The sequence below is a fragment of the Lycorma delicatula genome, chromosome 5 (assembly GCF_047948215.1).
Source record: "Lycorma delicatula isolate Av1 chromosome 5, ASM4794821v1, whole genome shotgun sequence".
Taxonomy (NCBI): Eukaryota; Metazoa; Arthropoda; class Insecta; order Hemiptera; family Fulgoridae; genus Lycorma; species Lycorma delicatula.
The window spans coordinates 153944909-153962876 of record NC_134459.1 but is presented as its reverse complement, the minus strand read 5'-3'; the positions used below and the strand labels follow the sequence as shown (position 1 = coordinate 153962876).

Here is a 17968-nt window from a genome sequence, read left to right as displayed (position 1 = left end):
AAAAATGGTAAGCATTTGTCGGCAAAATTGTAATCGCTGCGTGAAATCTTGCTCATTTAACTGCTGCACGACGGCTATCTTGTAAGGATGGAAATGCAGGTCTGTATGCAGAATTTGTCTTATCGTACTTATGCTCATTTGAAGCGCTGCTGAATGCCTCTGAATAGAGCGGCGTGGGCTTCTGACAATGGCTTCCCTTACTCGTTCGATGTTCTCCGGAGTGCTAGCAGTTCGTCGGGGACCCGGTGGTTTTTTCTTCAATATTGAACCGGTAGTTCGAAGGTTGTTTACCCATCGCAATATTGTGTTACGAGAAGGGACACTTGCATTACGATGAATATTAAACTGACGGCGGAAATCTCGCTGAACAGTAGTTACGGATTCGTCATTTCGTACAAAACTGTCATACGCGTACAGGCGTTGGTCTAGCGTCCACGGCTCCATCTCAACGACTAAAATGTAAATGCTATGAACAAAGGAAACGTCAGACACCAGCCACGTGTCCCTCCCACCACGAACGCCCAAGTAGAACCCACTTCAAAATCATCCGGTTCCCGTGAATGACCCTGTACTTTTGTGCTTAATAGTTACTCTAAGCCAAAGATTCTCAAACCATGTGCCGCGGCGCCCAGGGGAGTCGCGGCCTCTTCACAGAGGCGCCGCGAAATATTGTAAAAGCTTCATAATTAATTGAACCAAGACATTTATAATTATTAATTTAATTAAAATAAAAAAAAATATTGTATGTTAATGAAGTATAAAAAATTATCAAGATACACTAGTTTTATTTATTTTTATCTCTTACTTATGTGTAGTCATACTTTTTCTTAGGATAGGACGCCATTAAAAAATTTTAATTGAAAAAGGGCGCCGCGACTCGGTAAAGTTTGAGAACTACTGCTCTAAGCCATAGCACAGTTTGTAATTACATACAAAAAAATTAACAATATGCCAATTATTAACTTTTGAAGTTTATACATACGTAAAATAAAAGTAATTAAGTGGCGTGATAATCAGGAAATCATTATTTACATGAAAGCTTTATTTTAAAAAAAGGGAAAAATAATAACAAAAAAACAATTAAACCAAATTTACAAAACCGCAATGAGTGACTTATTAGTTAGTGGTGTTACATCACAACGGTTTACATGGTTTGTTTAGGTTTCCGTGAGCTCGTATTTGCTTGTAGGTATTGATGTGTGTATGCTTATTTATATATATATACATATTCATGTGTGTGTGTGTGTGTGTGTGTGTGTGTGTGTGTGTGTGTGTGTGTGTGTGTGTGTGTGTGTGTGTGTATACGTGCACGTGCTTGTGTGTTTGTATATATATATATATATATATCAGTGTTTTAGAAAGGGGTCGAATGATCTAACCGACCTTACCACTGGCACTAATGAGAAGTCGTAAAGGGGCACACACCTCCTCCCCTTTAACCATCCCTTCTGAGCTATAAACGGCTGCTGTAAATGTATCCGAGATCAAATAAATGGATACCAACATGTACCTAATGACACGTCGAATTTAATTTCACCTTTTATAGTGGCGTTTCAAATAGACTACAGGTTTGGTACTACTTAACGTAGACGAATGTAATTAACTTTTTTTTAAAGATTTTCTAATTACTTTTAATATTATTGTTATATTTTTAAAGAAAAACGAAATAATATTTGTTAATGAAAGGGTTAAATTTATATAATGATTCAACACTAACTAATTTTTGTCCCTTTGAATTTTATTTTATTTTACAAAATAATTAAAAATATATTTCTTCTTTGTCAAATGAAATATTAATAAATATATAATAAAAGGTATAAACGTGCAATTTTTTACTTCAATAAAAAGAGGGGTGTCTCAATTTTTTAAATATCTAAGCCGTGCTTTTCGTCTAATGCCTTAATAATTTTTTTTATTTATTTTGCAATGGATGTTATTTGATATCCTTATCGTAATTTTTTTGAGATTACTTAAATAGAAAAAATTTATAACGAAAAATTACTCTACATATTTTATATGAATATTAAACATTTTCATTGTAATCATTAAAACTGTATTTTTCTAACTTAATTATAATATACAATTAGGTTAAATACTAATATTCTTAGTAATTTATGCGTGAAAAGTTATGAATACTATATACAAAAGTAAGGGTAAAAAATCCATATTCTTGTATACCAGAGGGTCTTAAATCACTTTCGGCAGTAGTCTCTACTCATCATTTCTTTGCATTTCTTTTCTTACTTTTATCATGATATAGATTTCTTGCATTTAAATTTTCTGAATACAGCGTGTTTTTATGTAGATAGCAGTTTGTTTTTTTTATTACAGGCCTACCCATATTTTTAATTAAAGTATAAAAAAAAAATTAATTAAAATAACCATAACAAAATGTTATAAAAATTTCTCAATAACATAATTTTAAACGAATTTAAAAAAAAAAAAAATTATTTCCGTATGGACGCGAGTGGTCCGAAAAGGCCTATTTGAGTGAAAGAAGAGGATTTTTGACACTCGACTTGAATGTGAGTTCTACCTTACTTTATACATATGTGTATTTGGTAGCTTATAATTATAAATAATTAACATATTTTATATATATATATATATATATATATATATATATATATATATATATAGAGAGAGAGAGAGAGAGAGAAATAGAAATAAAACGCACACAATATGCATATATTTTAATTAATGAGTGTTAATTTATAAACCGGTATTTTTTTCTTTTAACGACCGGAACTACCATTAGGTATTGCTTCAGAGGATAAGATGAATGACAAGTAGCGTGTGAAAATGCCATGCCTGATCGGGATTCGAACCCGGGACCTCCGAATGAAAGGCCGAGACGCTACCACTCGCGCCACGAAGACCGGCGCGAGTGGTATTACCAATAAAATTTATACCAGTAAAATTTATTTACTGGTATTACCAATAAAATTTATAACACGGAAATTTTCAATTGTAACGTTTTTGTTAACAAAAATGTATTCAGAATAAATAGAAGAATGTTTAGGAATTACACGATAAAATAATTTCACGAGTACCCTTGTGCTAATACATGAACCTTTCACGTATTACGGAATAATCAGAGCGTATTTATAAATGACATTAAAGAAATGATTACCAAAAAATAAAATAAAATATTAGTATGTTTACTCATTTTGCTAATATTAAAAGATTGATTAAACAGAATCCATTTGTATACTTTTACAATTATAACAATAATATAAATGTTTATAAACACATTTTAATAGCCTAAAAGCGTTTCAAATAATTTGGAATTAATATCGAACGGTTTTTAGCATACAATATCTGCATTAGTAAAATAAAGATGAATTAATGCCTTAAATTTCTGTATTGGCTAAATGAAATATTCAGTACTCTATAATTTATTCAATTACATTTTACGTTGTATTCATGAAAGAAAAAAAATTAGTTTAATCTGTAATTCATAATACAATTAAACGAATGCTATATAAATTCATTAAAATTAATGTATTAATTTGTTGAAGTTCTTGTCGTACCCCACAGTTGGATCCCTTAGGTCCAAATCGACTTCAAAACCTCTGAGTACAACAATTACTTGTTAGATAATGTTAGTTGCGACACCCAGCCTTGCAACAAGCACATTTCCCTGAACTTAATGTTAAGTTTCGTCCTTTTCTCTTCATGACGCCTCCAAACAAGCGTAAAATTGAAGTCGTACAACGATTCTAAAACAAACTATTGAGAAATATAACAGAAGCGATGTGGTTTGCGAAAAACATTGAAGTACACGATTATTTGGGATTGTTAACCGTTCAAGAGCAATACCTTGTATTAAATCGCCATTTTATAAGAGAATGAACAATCACGTAAACTGGCTCGTGGTTAACCTCCATCTTAAGCGACTCCATATATATTAGATCTGATCAGATCTAATATATATGGAGTCGGATATATATGGAGTATATATACGGATAAGTTCTCCGCGATTTGAGGTGAATCAGCAAACTTAGGAAGTTTGGTATCATCAAAATTCTTCATTTCGTTTCGCCACTCACTTTTGTTGGTTCTTTGATTTGTTTCACTGTTTCTTCGTTTGATTAGTTATTCTTTGTGTGATTGAAAAGAATATTTTTTGGTGTATTTTTGCTTTTTATGCTCTGAACTTTAAACTCTGATCAGTAATATTCTTTGGACTCATCTTTGTGTGTACTTATTTATGTTTAGTATACCGTATAAAACATGTATACAACTTAGAATACAATATTTAGCACATGTAAGCATTATTGCTAAAATGTATTCCTGGAAATGCAGTAATTCTACGGAATTTTCTTATGTTTAAAACCTTTGTCTTTTGTGTAAGTTTTCTTAGTCTTGTACTTACATCGTTAGAATGAAATCTAACGTTATATCAGTCTGAGACTCACTAAGTTAGAAGCAACATTTAATTAAATTTTAACTGTTAGCATGTACGCATAAAACTTCATAAATTTTGTATTGTAAATTATAATTTATAATTATAAATTATAATTTACAAAGAGTATCTATAATTATGTGCAATAACTATTTTATATGTAAATAAAATAAAAGTTTATTTCTTAAAAAAATAAATTTTATTAAGAATAAACTTAACTTAGACAGATCTTTGAGGGATTTCAATGGAAATCCCAACTCCATGTCATTTTTAGCATTCAAATTTACTTATGTTTCTGGTAAATTGGAACCGATTGTAAATTAAATACTAAAAAAAAAAAAAGGATTTGAAAGCGGAGCAAATATGGTCTACATAGGATATGTGAACTATTTGTAATACATCTTTTGAAAATCCCCTTTTCTTCTTGTGAAATAACTTTTTCAAATAAAATTAGTTAAATTTACTTGTATTTTCGTTTTGTTGGCCCTTATTATTCTATAAGGTATGAAAAAGTTGATCTTAGCTTTTAATTTTAACTTTAAGTTTATAATGAAAGTAAACTTTTATGTTTTAAATAAAATATTTTCCGTGCATAATTTAAAAAAAAAAAATGATTTGTGTAATTAATGTTACATTTTTTAGAACAAAAAATTTAGGTTATACATCATGTTGAAGTTAATTTTTTTATTATTTAATTTTATTAAAATTTAAAAAAATTACATTTGGATAAAATTTATAAAATTTTAATATTTTACTAAATAATTTGTTAATAAATCAGGATTAGATACCCTATTATTCAAAATAAGTTTTATTTGTTAAAGTAGTAAATATTTTGTTAATTGAAATTTAAGATTTTTTAATTTTCTTTTTTCTGTTTAGCCTCCGGGAATTACCCTTCCGGTATTACTTCAGAGGACGGATAAAAATGAGATGTATGAGTGTAAATGAAGTGTTGTCTTGTACAGTCTCAGTTTGACCATTCCTGAAATGTATGGTTAATTGAAACCCAACCACCAAAGAACACGGTATTCACACGATCTAGGAATCTAAAACTGATAATCCGGACGAGGAATCTCTTCTGTTTTTTTTTTTGCATCATGTACGTATTTAAGACTTTTTATGTTTCTGGTGTTATTTATTTTTATTTTACCTTGTGGTTTTATTTGTATCAGGAAAACTGAAACCTAATTTGATTTAAGGTGAGAATGTTTTTATAATGTGTTTAATTAAGTAGTTTCAAGAAAAGTCTTTAATACTTGCTTATTGGAAGTATAACTACTTATACTTGTTTATTGGAAGTATAACTACTTATATTTGCTTACAGAAAACTGCAATTTAAATAATAACCCATGAATTTTTGTACTTTAAATTCGTTGCATATCGTTGCATTGAATGTAATGAAAATTTTCTTTTTAAAGCATTATGTTAGGTTACTATGCAGTACAAAACAATCTCTCTCTCTCTCTTTGGTGTGTGTGTGTGTATATATATATATATATATATATATATATATATATATATACACACAAAACATATCAGTATCGTAAATATATGTAAGTCGTAACAAAGTAGTTGTATTGGAAAGTACATTTAAAAAGAGATTTTAACGTACTATTTATTTACTATAAGGTAATTAATTGTTTAATTCAATCAATTCTGATTTAGGTACAACGGAGGGGATAATCTAACAAAACAGATAGCAATAAGCGAATCAAAATTTGTCCCCACCCATCTCATCAACAATTATCAAAAATAATACAATAGTAGCAAAAAATTAAATTTTTCATAAACCAAACAAATTACCTTTTAAGGTCTTATAAAATTTTGGTAGTAATTTGCATGTAGAATTTTTTTAGCGATAAAGAGAAAAAATCAGAATCTCGGGTTCAGTGGTAATACAGAGATAAGAAACAAACGTCTTTCAAAGCTGAGATGTTTTTAAGACGCGTAATATAATGGTAAAACCGATTTGAATTACTTAATGAATTCAACAGTTTAATAAAATTCTGAATATAATCCTTCAAGATTTGGAATAAAATTTAAATTAATTTTTAAACATTATTAATTTAATATAAGCGCGTTATAATAAAATAAATCTAACTAATGTTGAACTTCATACTTTTATTATCGATATATTTTTATGAAGAATCTTTTCTCAAAAAAAATTCAAGCAGATTAAATGAATTAGCTTCAATTCAGATTCAACAATCCAAGTTAATCGCTATGTATTATATTATAATAACGGGCTTTTACATAAAAACTGAGACGATAAAACTGAAATTAAAAAAAAAAATTAAGTTTTAATTATGTTTTTGTTTTATCTTTCCCAATCTCTCTTGTGATTATTACTAATGTAAAGAATCTTAAGGGTGCAAGTGATATTATTATGATTAACTTTCTCTGAAATAATAATATTTATTATAATCAGCCAGTCTCTATAGTAAACTAAATAATACATTATTGTTACCGAGTCTGAATATAATTTGCATTACGGATCACGTTTTATACTCATAAGTAACAATACAGCATGTCCCATAAGTTTTCATACATAGGAAAACATTTTTATGAAGCCGATGGTATGGAAAAGATAGAAAACATAAATCATCTCCATGGATATTCCAGTTCTTGTAATGGCGTTGGTGAAAAGACCTTGAAATGATTTACGTTTCGTACCTTTTTCTTATACACCATGGTCACCATAAAAATAATGTTTTCCTATGTATGGAAACTTACGGGACACTCTGTACATTCCTTTAAGTGAAGAAAATAATGGGAACCAATTAACTTCTTAAAATTCTCGAGTAGACGAAGCATGAGGCTTGATATTCTTCTAAATGATTATGCCGTTTTTATCATCTATAACCGGTTATGTTTATAACACCACTCATGCATACATCACTATTTAATTTTATTAAAATCTCAGTCAATTGAAATTTTTTCTTTTTAATACTTTTTCGGAACTTAAACTATATTATTCAGCAACTCAAAAATAAGTTGAAAGGCAAACTTTATATATAATAAATTTATACAAATGAGCTTAAGATAATTAATTTCGAGTATCTCTATTTGTATAATGAAATTTATATTGTACCGGGTCGTTATCTATTTCGTTATCATAAAAGATTAAAACGAATAACCTTGAGGTGAATTGTACTTCTCAAATAATTTTCAACAATGCTTATTTAAATACCCTGCGGACTTCATTATTTTATGACTTTATCATGATAACACTGCAATGATCCTGTGTTTGGTTTACTGCTTTCACTAATATATATATATATATATATATATATAAAACATATATATATATATAACATAGGTTATTTTGTTTTACCCTAAATTCTATTCAAAACTTTCAAATTATGATTTTAAATTTTAACATATTTAACTGTTTATTCTCGGTGGATAATTTTTCATTTATTTTTATTTATTTAAAAATTATTCTGCCTAAAATCTAACTAACCTTTATCATAGTCTATAATTTGGTATTTTCATTATGTAACAAACTAAAATTATTAGTTTATTTACAATGAATTAAAATTAAACATCATATATCAATAATGTCATTAAAATCTGTTAAAAATAATATTTTTTCCTTAATGTGTACCTTGTAATCAGTTCAACTAGTGAAGATATACAACCCCCCTCCCATGACCCAATGAGATGATATGTAAATGAGGTATAGTCTAGTACAGATTCAGGCCAATTATTCCTGAGACCTGTAGTTAATTGAACCCCGACCACCAAACTACACCGAGATAGTAGCTAAAACTATCGAGATCCATTACCTAGTATTCAAATCCGTATAAAAACAACTAGCTTTTACTAGGATTGGAATCTCAGAACCTTCCACGTCCAAAATGTGCTGTTAACTGATTTAAAACGACGAGTGAACCACTAGACCAGGCCGGTATGCTAAAAATAAAATGAAATACATAAGGAATTAAATTTGTTTGAACAACCTGGTTGATCTAGTAGTAAACTAGTCGTCGTAAATTAACTGATTTCGACGTCGAGAGTTCTCAGGTTTAAATCCTAGTAAAAGTAGTTATTTTTCTTCTGATTTGAATACTAGATCATGGAAACCGGTGTTCTTTGGTGGTTGGGTTTCAATTAACCACACATCTCAGGAATGATCGATCTAAGTTTGTTCAACAATACATATTTACCGATACAGTTACATTAAAAATGATGAGTTGCTAATGACTTTAATTGTTGATACAATGAATGAATATTAAAAAAAAAAAATCGAATAATGAAAATAAAGTATTGTAAAATGTTTTTAAAAAATACATAAGAAAAAAATAAATATAAAACTTTTCAATAACTTATTAAAACTTAAATAAATATTCAAGTACACTAGAAAATCAACTAAAAGTATTTTGAAGAATAACAATAATAATCTTAATTACTTTTTTAAACAGTAATTTTTTTTTGGTTATTTATATTACTCGCATTATTTTTATTTACTGTAATATAATTTTTATCCATGTAATTATTTAAATTAAAGACTGCTGAGGTCGGCGTGGCCTCCCAGGCTGAGTAGGTAGCGTCTCGGCATTTTGTGCGGAAGTTCAGAGTTCGAATCTCTGTCAGTCATGACATCTTTTCATACGCAACCGACTTCTACCGGGCTGTTTATACACGCCTCCTCTTAAAGAAAATGAAACAAAATCTAGGAAGAAGTCTAGAGGTCCTGATTTTCCCCAACTTAATTTTTTGTAATTTGACTGATAATTGTTTCACCTGATTTCTTGGATCGTTACATAAATCATATATTAATAAATTTATTTAATATAGAACTAACGTCAAATATTAATCTCCTGGCTGGGTTATACATATCCTAGAAAAAATGACAATTTACAAAATACTGGTCTTCATTGGATCTTTATCTTTCTACTTCTTGACCTTTCAATGTTCTCTGGAGTAAAAAATACAAAATAAAATATTGATTACAAAATTCTGTATATTTATTCATGTATACTTTAATATTATTATCGTATTAAAACGGTTCAACCATGAAATTAGAGTTCGTTTGAAGATTAATTCAACCAGTCAAAAAAAAAAAAAAATCGTTTGAGGAGCTGGAGATGCAAAAAGATGCTTTTCTCAAAAGAAATTGGCTGCTTCGGTTGGGCATGGAGGCTGCGTAATTTTTTTTTTAGCTTCAAGGTATTATAAAATCCTTTGGATTTATGGACGATTTTATACTACCACTTCTAAAAATTCTGTTTTTTTAAAACTACAAAACTTAATTCATAAGTTTGGTGTTGCATAATTTTCGATTATTTTTCTGTTATTGTTAAGGTAATCTGGTTTTTTATTTGACATTACTTATGAAGCAAAACTTCTTGCTTTTTACTTCCTTGTACGAAATAAAGGAAGTATTGTGATCGAAAAAAATTTTGGTTTTCAGATTTCAACGGAAATATCCATTCTGACTAGTTTCGGCATGACGTCTGTACGTATATATCTTGCATAACTCAAAAATATTAGCGGTAGGATGTTGAAATTTTGGATTTAGGACTGTTGTAACATCTAGTTGTGCACCTCCTCTTTTGATTGCAATCGACTGAACAAAAAGTGTCCAAAATCAAAAGAATCTGGATTTTGGACTTTTTCTTAACTGCAGTAATAAGCCCTTATTGAGAACTTTTCAATTATATACAAGGAAGTCATGAAGTAACCACTTCAGATGTTTTTGCATTGCTATACTGTTTGTTGATTTTTATTTTTTATGTATGTTATTTTTGGAAGAAAAACTAATAAATGTATTTAAAACTCATTTTTGTTTAGGTAAGTTGTGTTTTTATATGTGGGTGAACAATAAATCACGGACCATTCCTGAGATATGTGGTTAATTGAAATCCAGCCACCAAACGACACCCGTAAATATGATCTAGTAATCAAATTGCCATTACTAGGATTTGAAATTAGAACTCTTAGACTTCGAAATCAGCTGATTTGCTATGATGAGTTCACCACTAGACCAACCCGATGGGTTTTAAGATGTTTAATGTAGTAAAAGACATTAACATATATATTTTTGTATTTTACTGAGCATCATAAAAAGCACTTATTGGTTCGACACGAACCTCTTTATTTTGTTAATCAAGCTTTGTTTTTAATGAATGATGTAAGAATGGAAAAAATTAATTATTTTGTAATTTAATAATATTCTTTCTGTAACTTTAATATAGTATTAGAAAGAAAATTCTGAACAGTAATATATTAAATTATGTTCAATAGTTAGTATGTGCTGTAGTGCATTACTCCTGATTTTTCATTAATATCGTTTAATATGGTCATATTAAGTCCCAAAGTGGTCCGATTAACCGGAATCCACTGAACATGCAATATAAATCCCTCCTCCTAAGTAACAAAAAACAATTATAATACTCAGTAATTTTTAAATACCAATTATATTTTTTTAAATATTTACTAAAATTAAAAAAAGAAAATTCTTATCTGTTTTAACATGTCTCTGAATTTTTTCATTAAAACTGAAAAGAATTTGACTAACTAACAGATTATGAAAAATGGTTTAGTAAAATATCTATTTTATTATGTTTTACTCCTATAAAATCACTTTAAAACTTAAGGTTTCGACAATAAAATATGTAAAACTTACAGATTATTAACATGTTAAAAATTTATGGGGATTGATTCAATATTAACCTCTACTCAAATCCTGGAAATGTTTAGCAACATCGATGACACCATTGATATACTCGGACAATAAACAGATTTTATGTTCCTTTTTGTAAAAAGTGTTTTATAATAAAAAAAGGTAGAAAAATTCTTCCTAAGATCAGAAATTAGAAGAAATATAAAATATTTTGGTTTCTCAGTAAATAAACAACATTACTTCAATTAATTAAAATTAATTCGACTAAATGATGAACCTAAAGAAAAGAATTTGATTAAGTAATTTCTTCGCGACCAACGCTACCAGTCTTCGGTAGCGTTGTCTCTGCCTATCCGGAAGGTTCCAGATTAAAATCGCTGTCAGTCTTGACATTTTTCATACTTTACTATCCTTTACGTTAATATAATAACAAAGGGTGCGCCTCCCCGGTTTAGTTTTATTGTATGCAAGTGAGCGATTGGGACAGGTAAGCAGGTGGTGTATGGCATCTCGCTTAGTCCGCTCACGCTGTTAGATAAGCTCACTAGAAGCTATTAGATTATTGGTCGCTAAACTGTTTTTGAGGCACAGTAGCCGTTTTTGGCACGGACATTCTGTCATGTGCTTTAGGGCGACCGAACGGAATGGTGGCGGGAGAAATGCCAGTTAACTAATACTTTACAAAATTCATGTATCATAGTGTGACTGAAACTGGAGCTAAGTCTATTGTTAGATAACAAATACACAAATTTAGTGCGGCTGCTTTTGTACGATCATGGACTATATTTCAAGAAAATTACTTCAATTAAATGTGTTACATAAAATATTTTCTATATTGTCATAAAAGTTCATCTAGGATATTAAAATTATTAGAGAAAGTAATAAATCAGTAATGAAGTCAATTTTACTTTTTATTTGCACAATTTTTTAAATTACGTGAAATGTTCTGAGATATTAAAAAAATAAACTATTTGGATGTATAGTAAATTAATTATTAAGAAATGATATTTATAAAATTACCAGTTTAGAAATATATGATTTTATTCAAAATTAAATGTAGGCGTATTTTATTTTTTAAATCTTACACAGTATTAAGAATACACATCTACAAAGTAATAACTAAAAAAATACAAGGCGAACGTTTTTCCTGTTTAAACAATATAATAAGATTGCTAACGTTATGAACTTTTGTTTTTTTCGATTTAAAACAAAAAGAAACAAATGATAAATAAACAATACATAGTAACACCATTAACTCAAGAGTGGAACTTGTTAAGGTCTTTCGTAAAAAAAAACTCACAAATTATGATCAAATTTACTAACATTGTTACACTGTTCAGAAAGGAATAACAAAATCAAAAAATGAAAACTGCAAAAGTATATTTATTTTTTTATATTTAATATAAAATATAACTATTTCAGGTTATGTTAACAGAGGTTTCTTACAGTAGGTCGCCAGTAATCTTATATCTGCCGTCTAGTTGATGATAGTTATCAAGGGAAAAAGAAGAGGTTCATTTTTCTTTGTCATTGGATGACGTAATTTGATGACGGAAAGGGGGATAGTAGTTATAGTGGGTAAGTTTGTGTGTGTTCTATTCCGGACGGTGTTTACTTACCACTTACTTACAACAGAATCGCCTCAGGAAGTGACACTTGCCAGCAGCTACGCAACTAGGAAAGTGGGAAATTTAATTTCACATTTTCTTTTACTATTTTTTTTTTTTGTTTTTTAAGAGAATAAGGTATCGTATTATCTGAATGGAGCTTAGAAAATAGATTTCGATTTATTTTTTATTTTTTTTTTTTATTCTTGTTAAGAATAAAATAATCTGCTTCTATCTAGTATTATGAATCAGCTAAATTTTGTCTAAATTTTGTCCAGTATCCAATATTTATTTTTTTACTTTATTTTATTACAAAAAAAAAAGAATTATTTATATAATATATATATAATCATAAACAAAGGTTATATAATGAATTAAAATTTAATTAAGCAAGCTTTTAGTAAAAGTTTTTAATTACTAGTTAATTAATTTAACTAGTATTTAAATGTTGTAATAAAGTAACTTGATTAAAAGATAAAAAAATGTATAGAAATTTAGAGATAATATTGCTAAAATTATTATCTAAGGCAGAAGTCACTCAATATTTTAAAATGTTAATAATAATAAAATTGAAATCAATAGTATGAAATGCTAATTAAGCGGCGATTGGAAATTAGAGGAATTCATTCTCGATAATGATTTTTCAACAGATTTTAAGTTAATTTCTAAGAGTATAATTTAATAAAAATCTAAAAAAACATGGATAAACAAAAATTTAAGTTTAGTTAAAATTCTTCGAGAAAAAAGCAACCATAGGTAATCTTCCAAATACCACATATTTTAACAAAACTATGAGTATAATAGAACCGACCCCTGGAGAAAGTTATGTGCACACAATGAATTTCATGATAGTCTACAATACTCACTTGATAAAAAAAAAGGAAAGTAATATGATTTTTACGCAGTGTTTTTCATGGTAACCAAATCACAAACTTTCATATATATATATCACCTATTTTCATCTACATCTACTGCAATCTATTACTAAAAATATATATATAAAAAAACGAAATAGCATTACTAATAATGCAAAGTAAAATCACGTTTCATCTATCTTACTTGTCAACCGGGCTGATCTAGTGAGGTAAATTCGTCGTCGCAAATCACTTGCTTAACAGCTGATTTTCGAAGTCGAAAGATCTCAGTTTCAAATCCTAGTAGCTTTTATACAGATCTGAATACTAAACAGTGGATACCGGTGTTCTATGGTGGTTGGGGTAAGGAATAGTCGGTCTGAGTTTATACAAGACTACACCACTTCATTTACATGTCAACAATATCATCCTCATTTTATTAGGCCTTGGAGGAGGATTGCTTATTGTTCACTAGTTGAAGAGATTGCAAGGTATACGAGTACATTAAGAAATAATAAAATATTTATCTTACTGTTTTTTCAAAAAAAAAAAAAAATACAAAAAAAAAAACAGGGTCTGTTTTAGGACAAATCCTACTCTCAATTTTACCTGTGGACCTTCCGGCTCCAGACTATGTAACCATCAACTCATTTACTGATGATTTACCTGGCTGTTGATGAGGACCCTCGTCTGGCCTCGAGGAAGCTTTAATCAGCGTTGGAGCTGATCGGCGAGTATCTAGCAAGGTGTAGAATAAAAGAAACTCATAATAAATCGAGTCATTTCACGTTTGCGTTAAGGAGGGAGAGACGACTATCCTCAGATCAACCTAGATGGCATTTCATCCTGTATTTTGATGAAGTACGGTATTTGGGCTCCCTCTGGATCGTCATTTGACGTGGAAGAACCATGTGAAAGAGAAAACAGTTAAACATCATCTTTAAAGAAACTTTATTGCTTACTAGGCAGGAATTCACATCTGTGGCTGTTCAACAAACTTTTAATGTACATGGTCATTCTGAAACCCATTTAGGCGTATGATATACTACTATGAGGTACTACGAGCAAAAGCAACGTTGAGGTTATAAGCATTTCCAGAATAACTTGGCGAGAATCATTGCAGAGGTTTTGTGGTTTACACAGAACGAAGGAATTCATAGCTATTTGGAACTGCCTTATGTCCACGAAAAATCAAGCGATTCGGGTAACATTACAAACAACGGCTAAGTAATTTATGTAACTATAGCACTGAATTCGCTAGGCAATAGTAAGGATGTCCCACGACTTAAACGCCTTCACGTGGTGGACCTGAGGTATAGGTATGTGTTTTATTGAGTAGGTTCATTGGAAACCCTTTATTAAGCGCTTATTGTAATTCTATTTACTAATGTTTCCTTCTTGGTACCGAATTGTAAATAAACGAATTGCGATTCAAAAAAAAAATTGACAATTTTGGTAAAGAAAACCTATGTCTTATTCAGATATAAATTCTAATTCCAAATTTATAGAAAATTTGAAATTTTTTTGATAATTACAATTGTAAATATCAAAAGCGTTAAAAAAATGTATAACTAATAAAAAATGAAAAACATACCGATCTATAAGTGTTTTTGATTTCCTCAGGAGAATTTCTACATCCTGACTTTGAGTTTCGCAAGATGAAGATTTGTCCAAAAGGCTGCTGTGAAGATTCACCTGAAAGAAAATTATTAAAACGTTAAAAAATATCTCTAAGTATAAAAAAAAAATATCAAAATATTAAAAATATATTTAACTCTTCATTAAAGATAATGTATCTTGTGAGAATTATACGTAACGATAAAAAAAAAATTCTAGTAATTATTTAGATCCTTAAATTAAACAAAAAAATAAAAAATAAAACTTAAAGTATGGTTTTAGGTGACATACATTACTGGGAAAAATTACAATAAAACTGATTAATTGAGTATCATTTTTAATTTAATTTACAGAGTATGGTTAAAATCTGAGACCAGTAAATTCTAATTTCACCTAAGATTTAAATAGAAAAATTTATACAGGACATTTTGATGCAAAATTTCATTTATTTTTGTATGTAAGAATCATAATTTCAAGTAATTAATTTACTTTTAAAAATTTCTTCTGTTAACTTATTCCTTAAATTTGACAATCTTATTATTGTTTACAAAAATTTTGACAACTATTTAAAACCTAGTTACCTAGTTAAAAAAAAATAATTAAATTAAAATATATAATAATAATATAATAAATATATATAATATAATTAATTAAAAAATAAAAGAATTATGAATTAAATTTTTTTTTATTTTATTAGTAAAAATCAAAATTTAACCTCTGTTTTAGCGATGAGTTTTACTATTACGACCACGATGGATTCCTCTTCTTATTTATATACTTATTTCAAGCGTAAAATAAAGCCATAAAATTGTTTTATAGTATTTTACATGAAACTAAAAATTTATGTGCATATTTGTATCTTACAAAACATTTTATTGGTCTGTACTCTATCCTACGCTTAACTTAAACGTAGTATACAGTACATACCTTGTAGTTGTTTGTTCATCGGCTTAAATTTCCATCACTATACAGAGCTTCCTTCCAAAGTAATTTTCTATTTAAACGGAAATTATCTTTTCTTTCAGAATTCCTTTTTCTTTCCAGTTGCTAATAAAATTATACGACTACGTACGCACAGTAATAAGTGCTACTGGAATACCATAAAAAAATGAAAAACTGACAAATTTTTATGCGTAACTTTCCATCATTTCCGCAGGATTTTCTCATACAAAATGTAGTAAAAATTAAGTAATAAATGGATATAAAAAATGTTTTCATCAGGTATTTAATAAACGTTTCTGGTATATTACACTACAAATTCCTCTGCGAAGTAACTATCTTAAATTAATTATTATACAGCTTGAGTCAAAAGTATGGAAACCCCTCAACAACTCTAAACCAATCCAGACACAATACTATAACTATCAATTTTATCGGTCAACTACTTTAACTTTTGACGAGAAATAGAATTTCAACCCCTTCTTGTGGGGGTGGGGTTGTCCCAGGGGTTATAACTAAAATATTTTAAATGGAAACACTCTTTGTATGATACCATTTTTCTTGCCTAAGAGATCTTTAGAATGATTGACTACATAAATGGTGTTGTTATTTAAAATATTTAAGTTACAACCCATGGGCCACCCCCACCCCCCCCCATAAGGAACTGAAATTCTAATTCTATTTAAAATGTAAAATAATCCAATAACTTGTAGTAGACCGATAACTCATCTTGAAAGTTACAGTATTATATCTGGAACGGTTTTAACGTTTTTGACGAGTTTTAATATTTTGAGTCGCTCTGTATAATGTATATTTTTAAATTCTAAAGGCCAATGTTTAAGATTTAAATAAAATTTAAAAAACTTTACTGTCTACCACTTTGACAAAGATAGAAGCCAATTTCCATGGTGGGATGGAACTTCTAGTTATTTTTCTGGGAGCTGTAGGGTTTGAAACCCAGTAAGGCAAAAATTTCCTTCGTAAAAAATGTTTATTCTGAATTAACACATGCCCAAGATTATTTTATGAATTAAGCACATACAAAAAAATGTTTTTAAAAATACACATACGCTAATAATGCCTATTAGAAAATAATTATAACATTGACTATCTGAAGTAAAGAAAATTTATAGAACCTCTCTTGTTTTTTAGCAGGAATTATAATACTTCTCTTACGTCATAAAATAATGAAAAAAACATTTCCTATATGATAACTCTGATATTTTAATAAAAATATTTTTTAAATACATGTCTTTAAAAAGGTAATCATTGTCTTATTTATTTATTAATTGTTTATCTCAAGACAGAGCTTCTTCCAAGGTAATTTTCTATTTTAACGGAAATAATTTTTTTTTTTTTTTAGAATTCCTTTTTATTTCCAGTTGTGAATAAAATTATAGGACTATGTACCACATTAACAGTGTAACTGGATTACAAGAAAAAAAGATGGATTAAATACATTAATAATTAAATAAATAAATATATAACGAGTACCTAAAATGCACTACATTTTCGGATCCTATACGCGAAAATTAACAAAAGAAAAGTAGATTTCTCCTTCGTTTTCCTTCTTTCCGGTCTTTTTGTTTATTAATTACAACTTATTATCTCAAGATCGTATTGAAGAATCACAATTATATTTGGCTTATACGGTTATACCCAACTTAGTCTAATAATTAAAAAGATTACAGTGTAAAACAAGTTGACAAATTTTAAAATGACGGCCATGTCAATTTTTTAATCCTATATATCTCTATAATCCGGTTTTAATATGTTTATTTGAAAAAAATGTTAAGCGTTTTGTTATGAACAAAATCACATGGAGCTGCAATGGGGGCGAGAGGTCTGTCCTCGCTTCTGGCGGACCAGACCAAGAAATCCAGTTAAAGTTAAAATTGATTTAATTAATTTTATA

The 17968-nt window shown here is 28.7% G+C and overlaps 1 protein-coding gene across 3 annotated transcripts in view; it reads right to left on the bottom strand.

The window, feature by feature from the left end:
* LOC142325503 (1-phosphatidylinositol 4,5-bisphosphate phosphodiesterase epsilon-1-like) overlaps positions 1-17968 on the bottom strand; it is a 1691101-nt gene that overhangs the window by 962133 nt on the left and 711000 nt on the right. For all 3 annotated transcript variants that reach the window (XM_075367353.1, XM_075367348.1, XM_075367349.1), the window contains one exon: positions 15092-15192. In XM_075367353.1, the coding sequence (XP_075223468.1) occupies positions 15092-15192 (101 nt within the window). The remainder of the gene's footprint in view (positions 1-15091; positions 15193-17968) is intronic.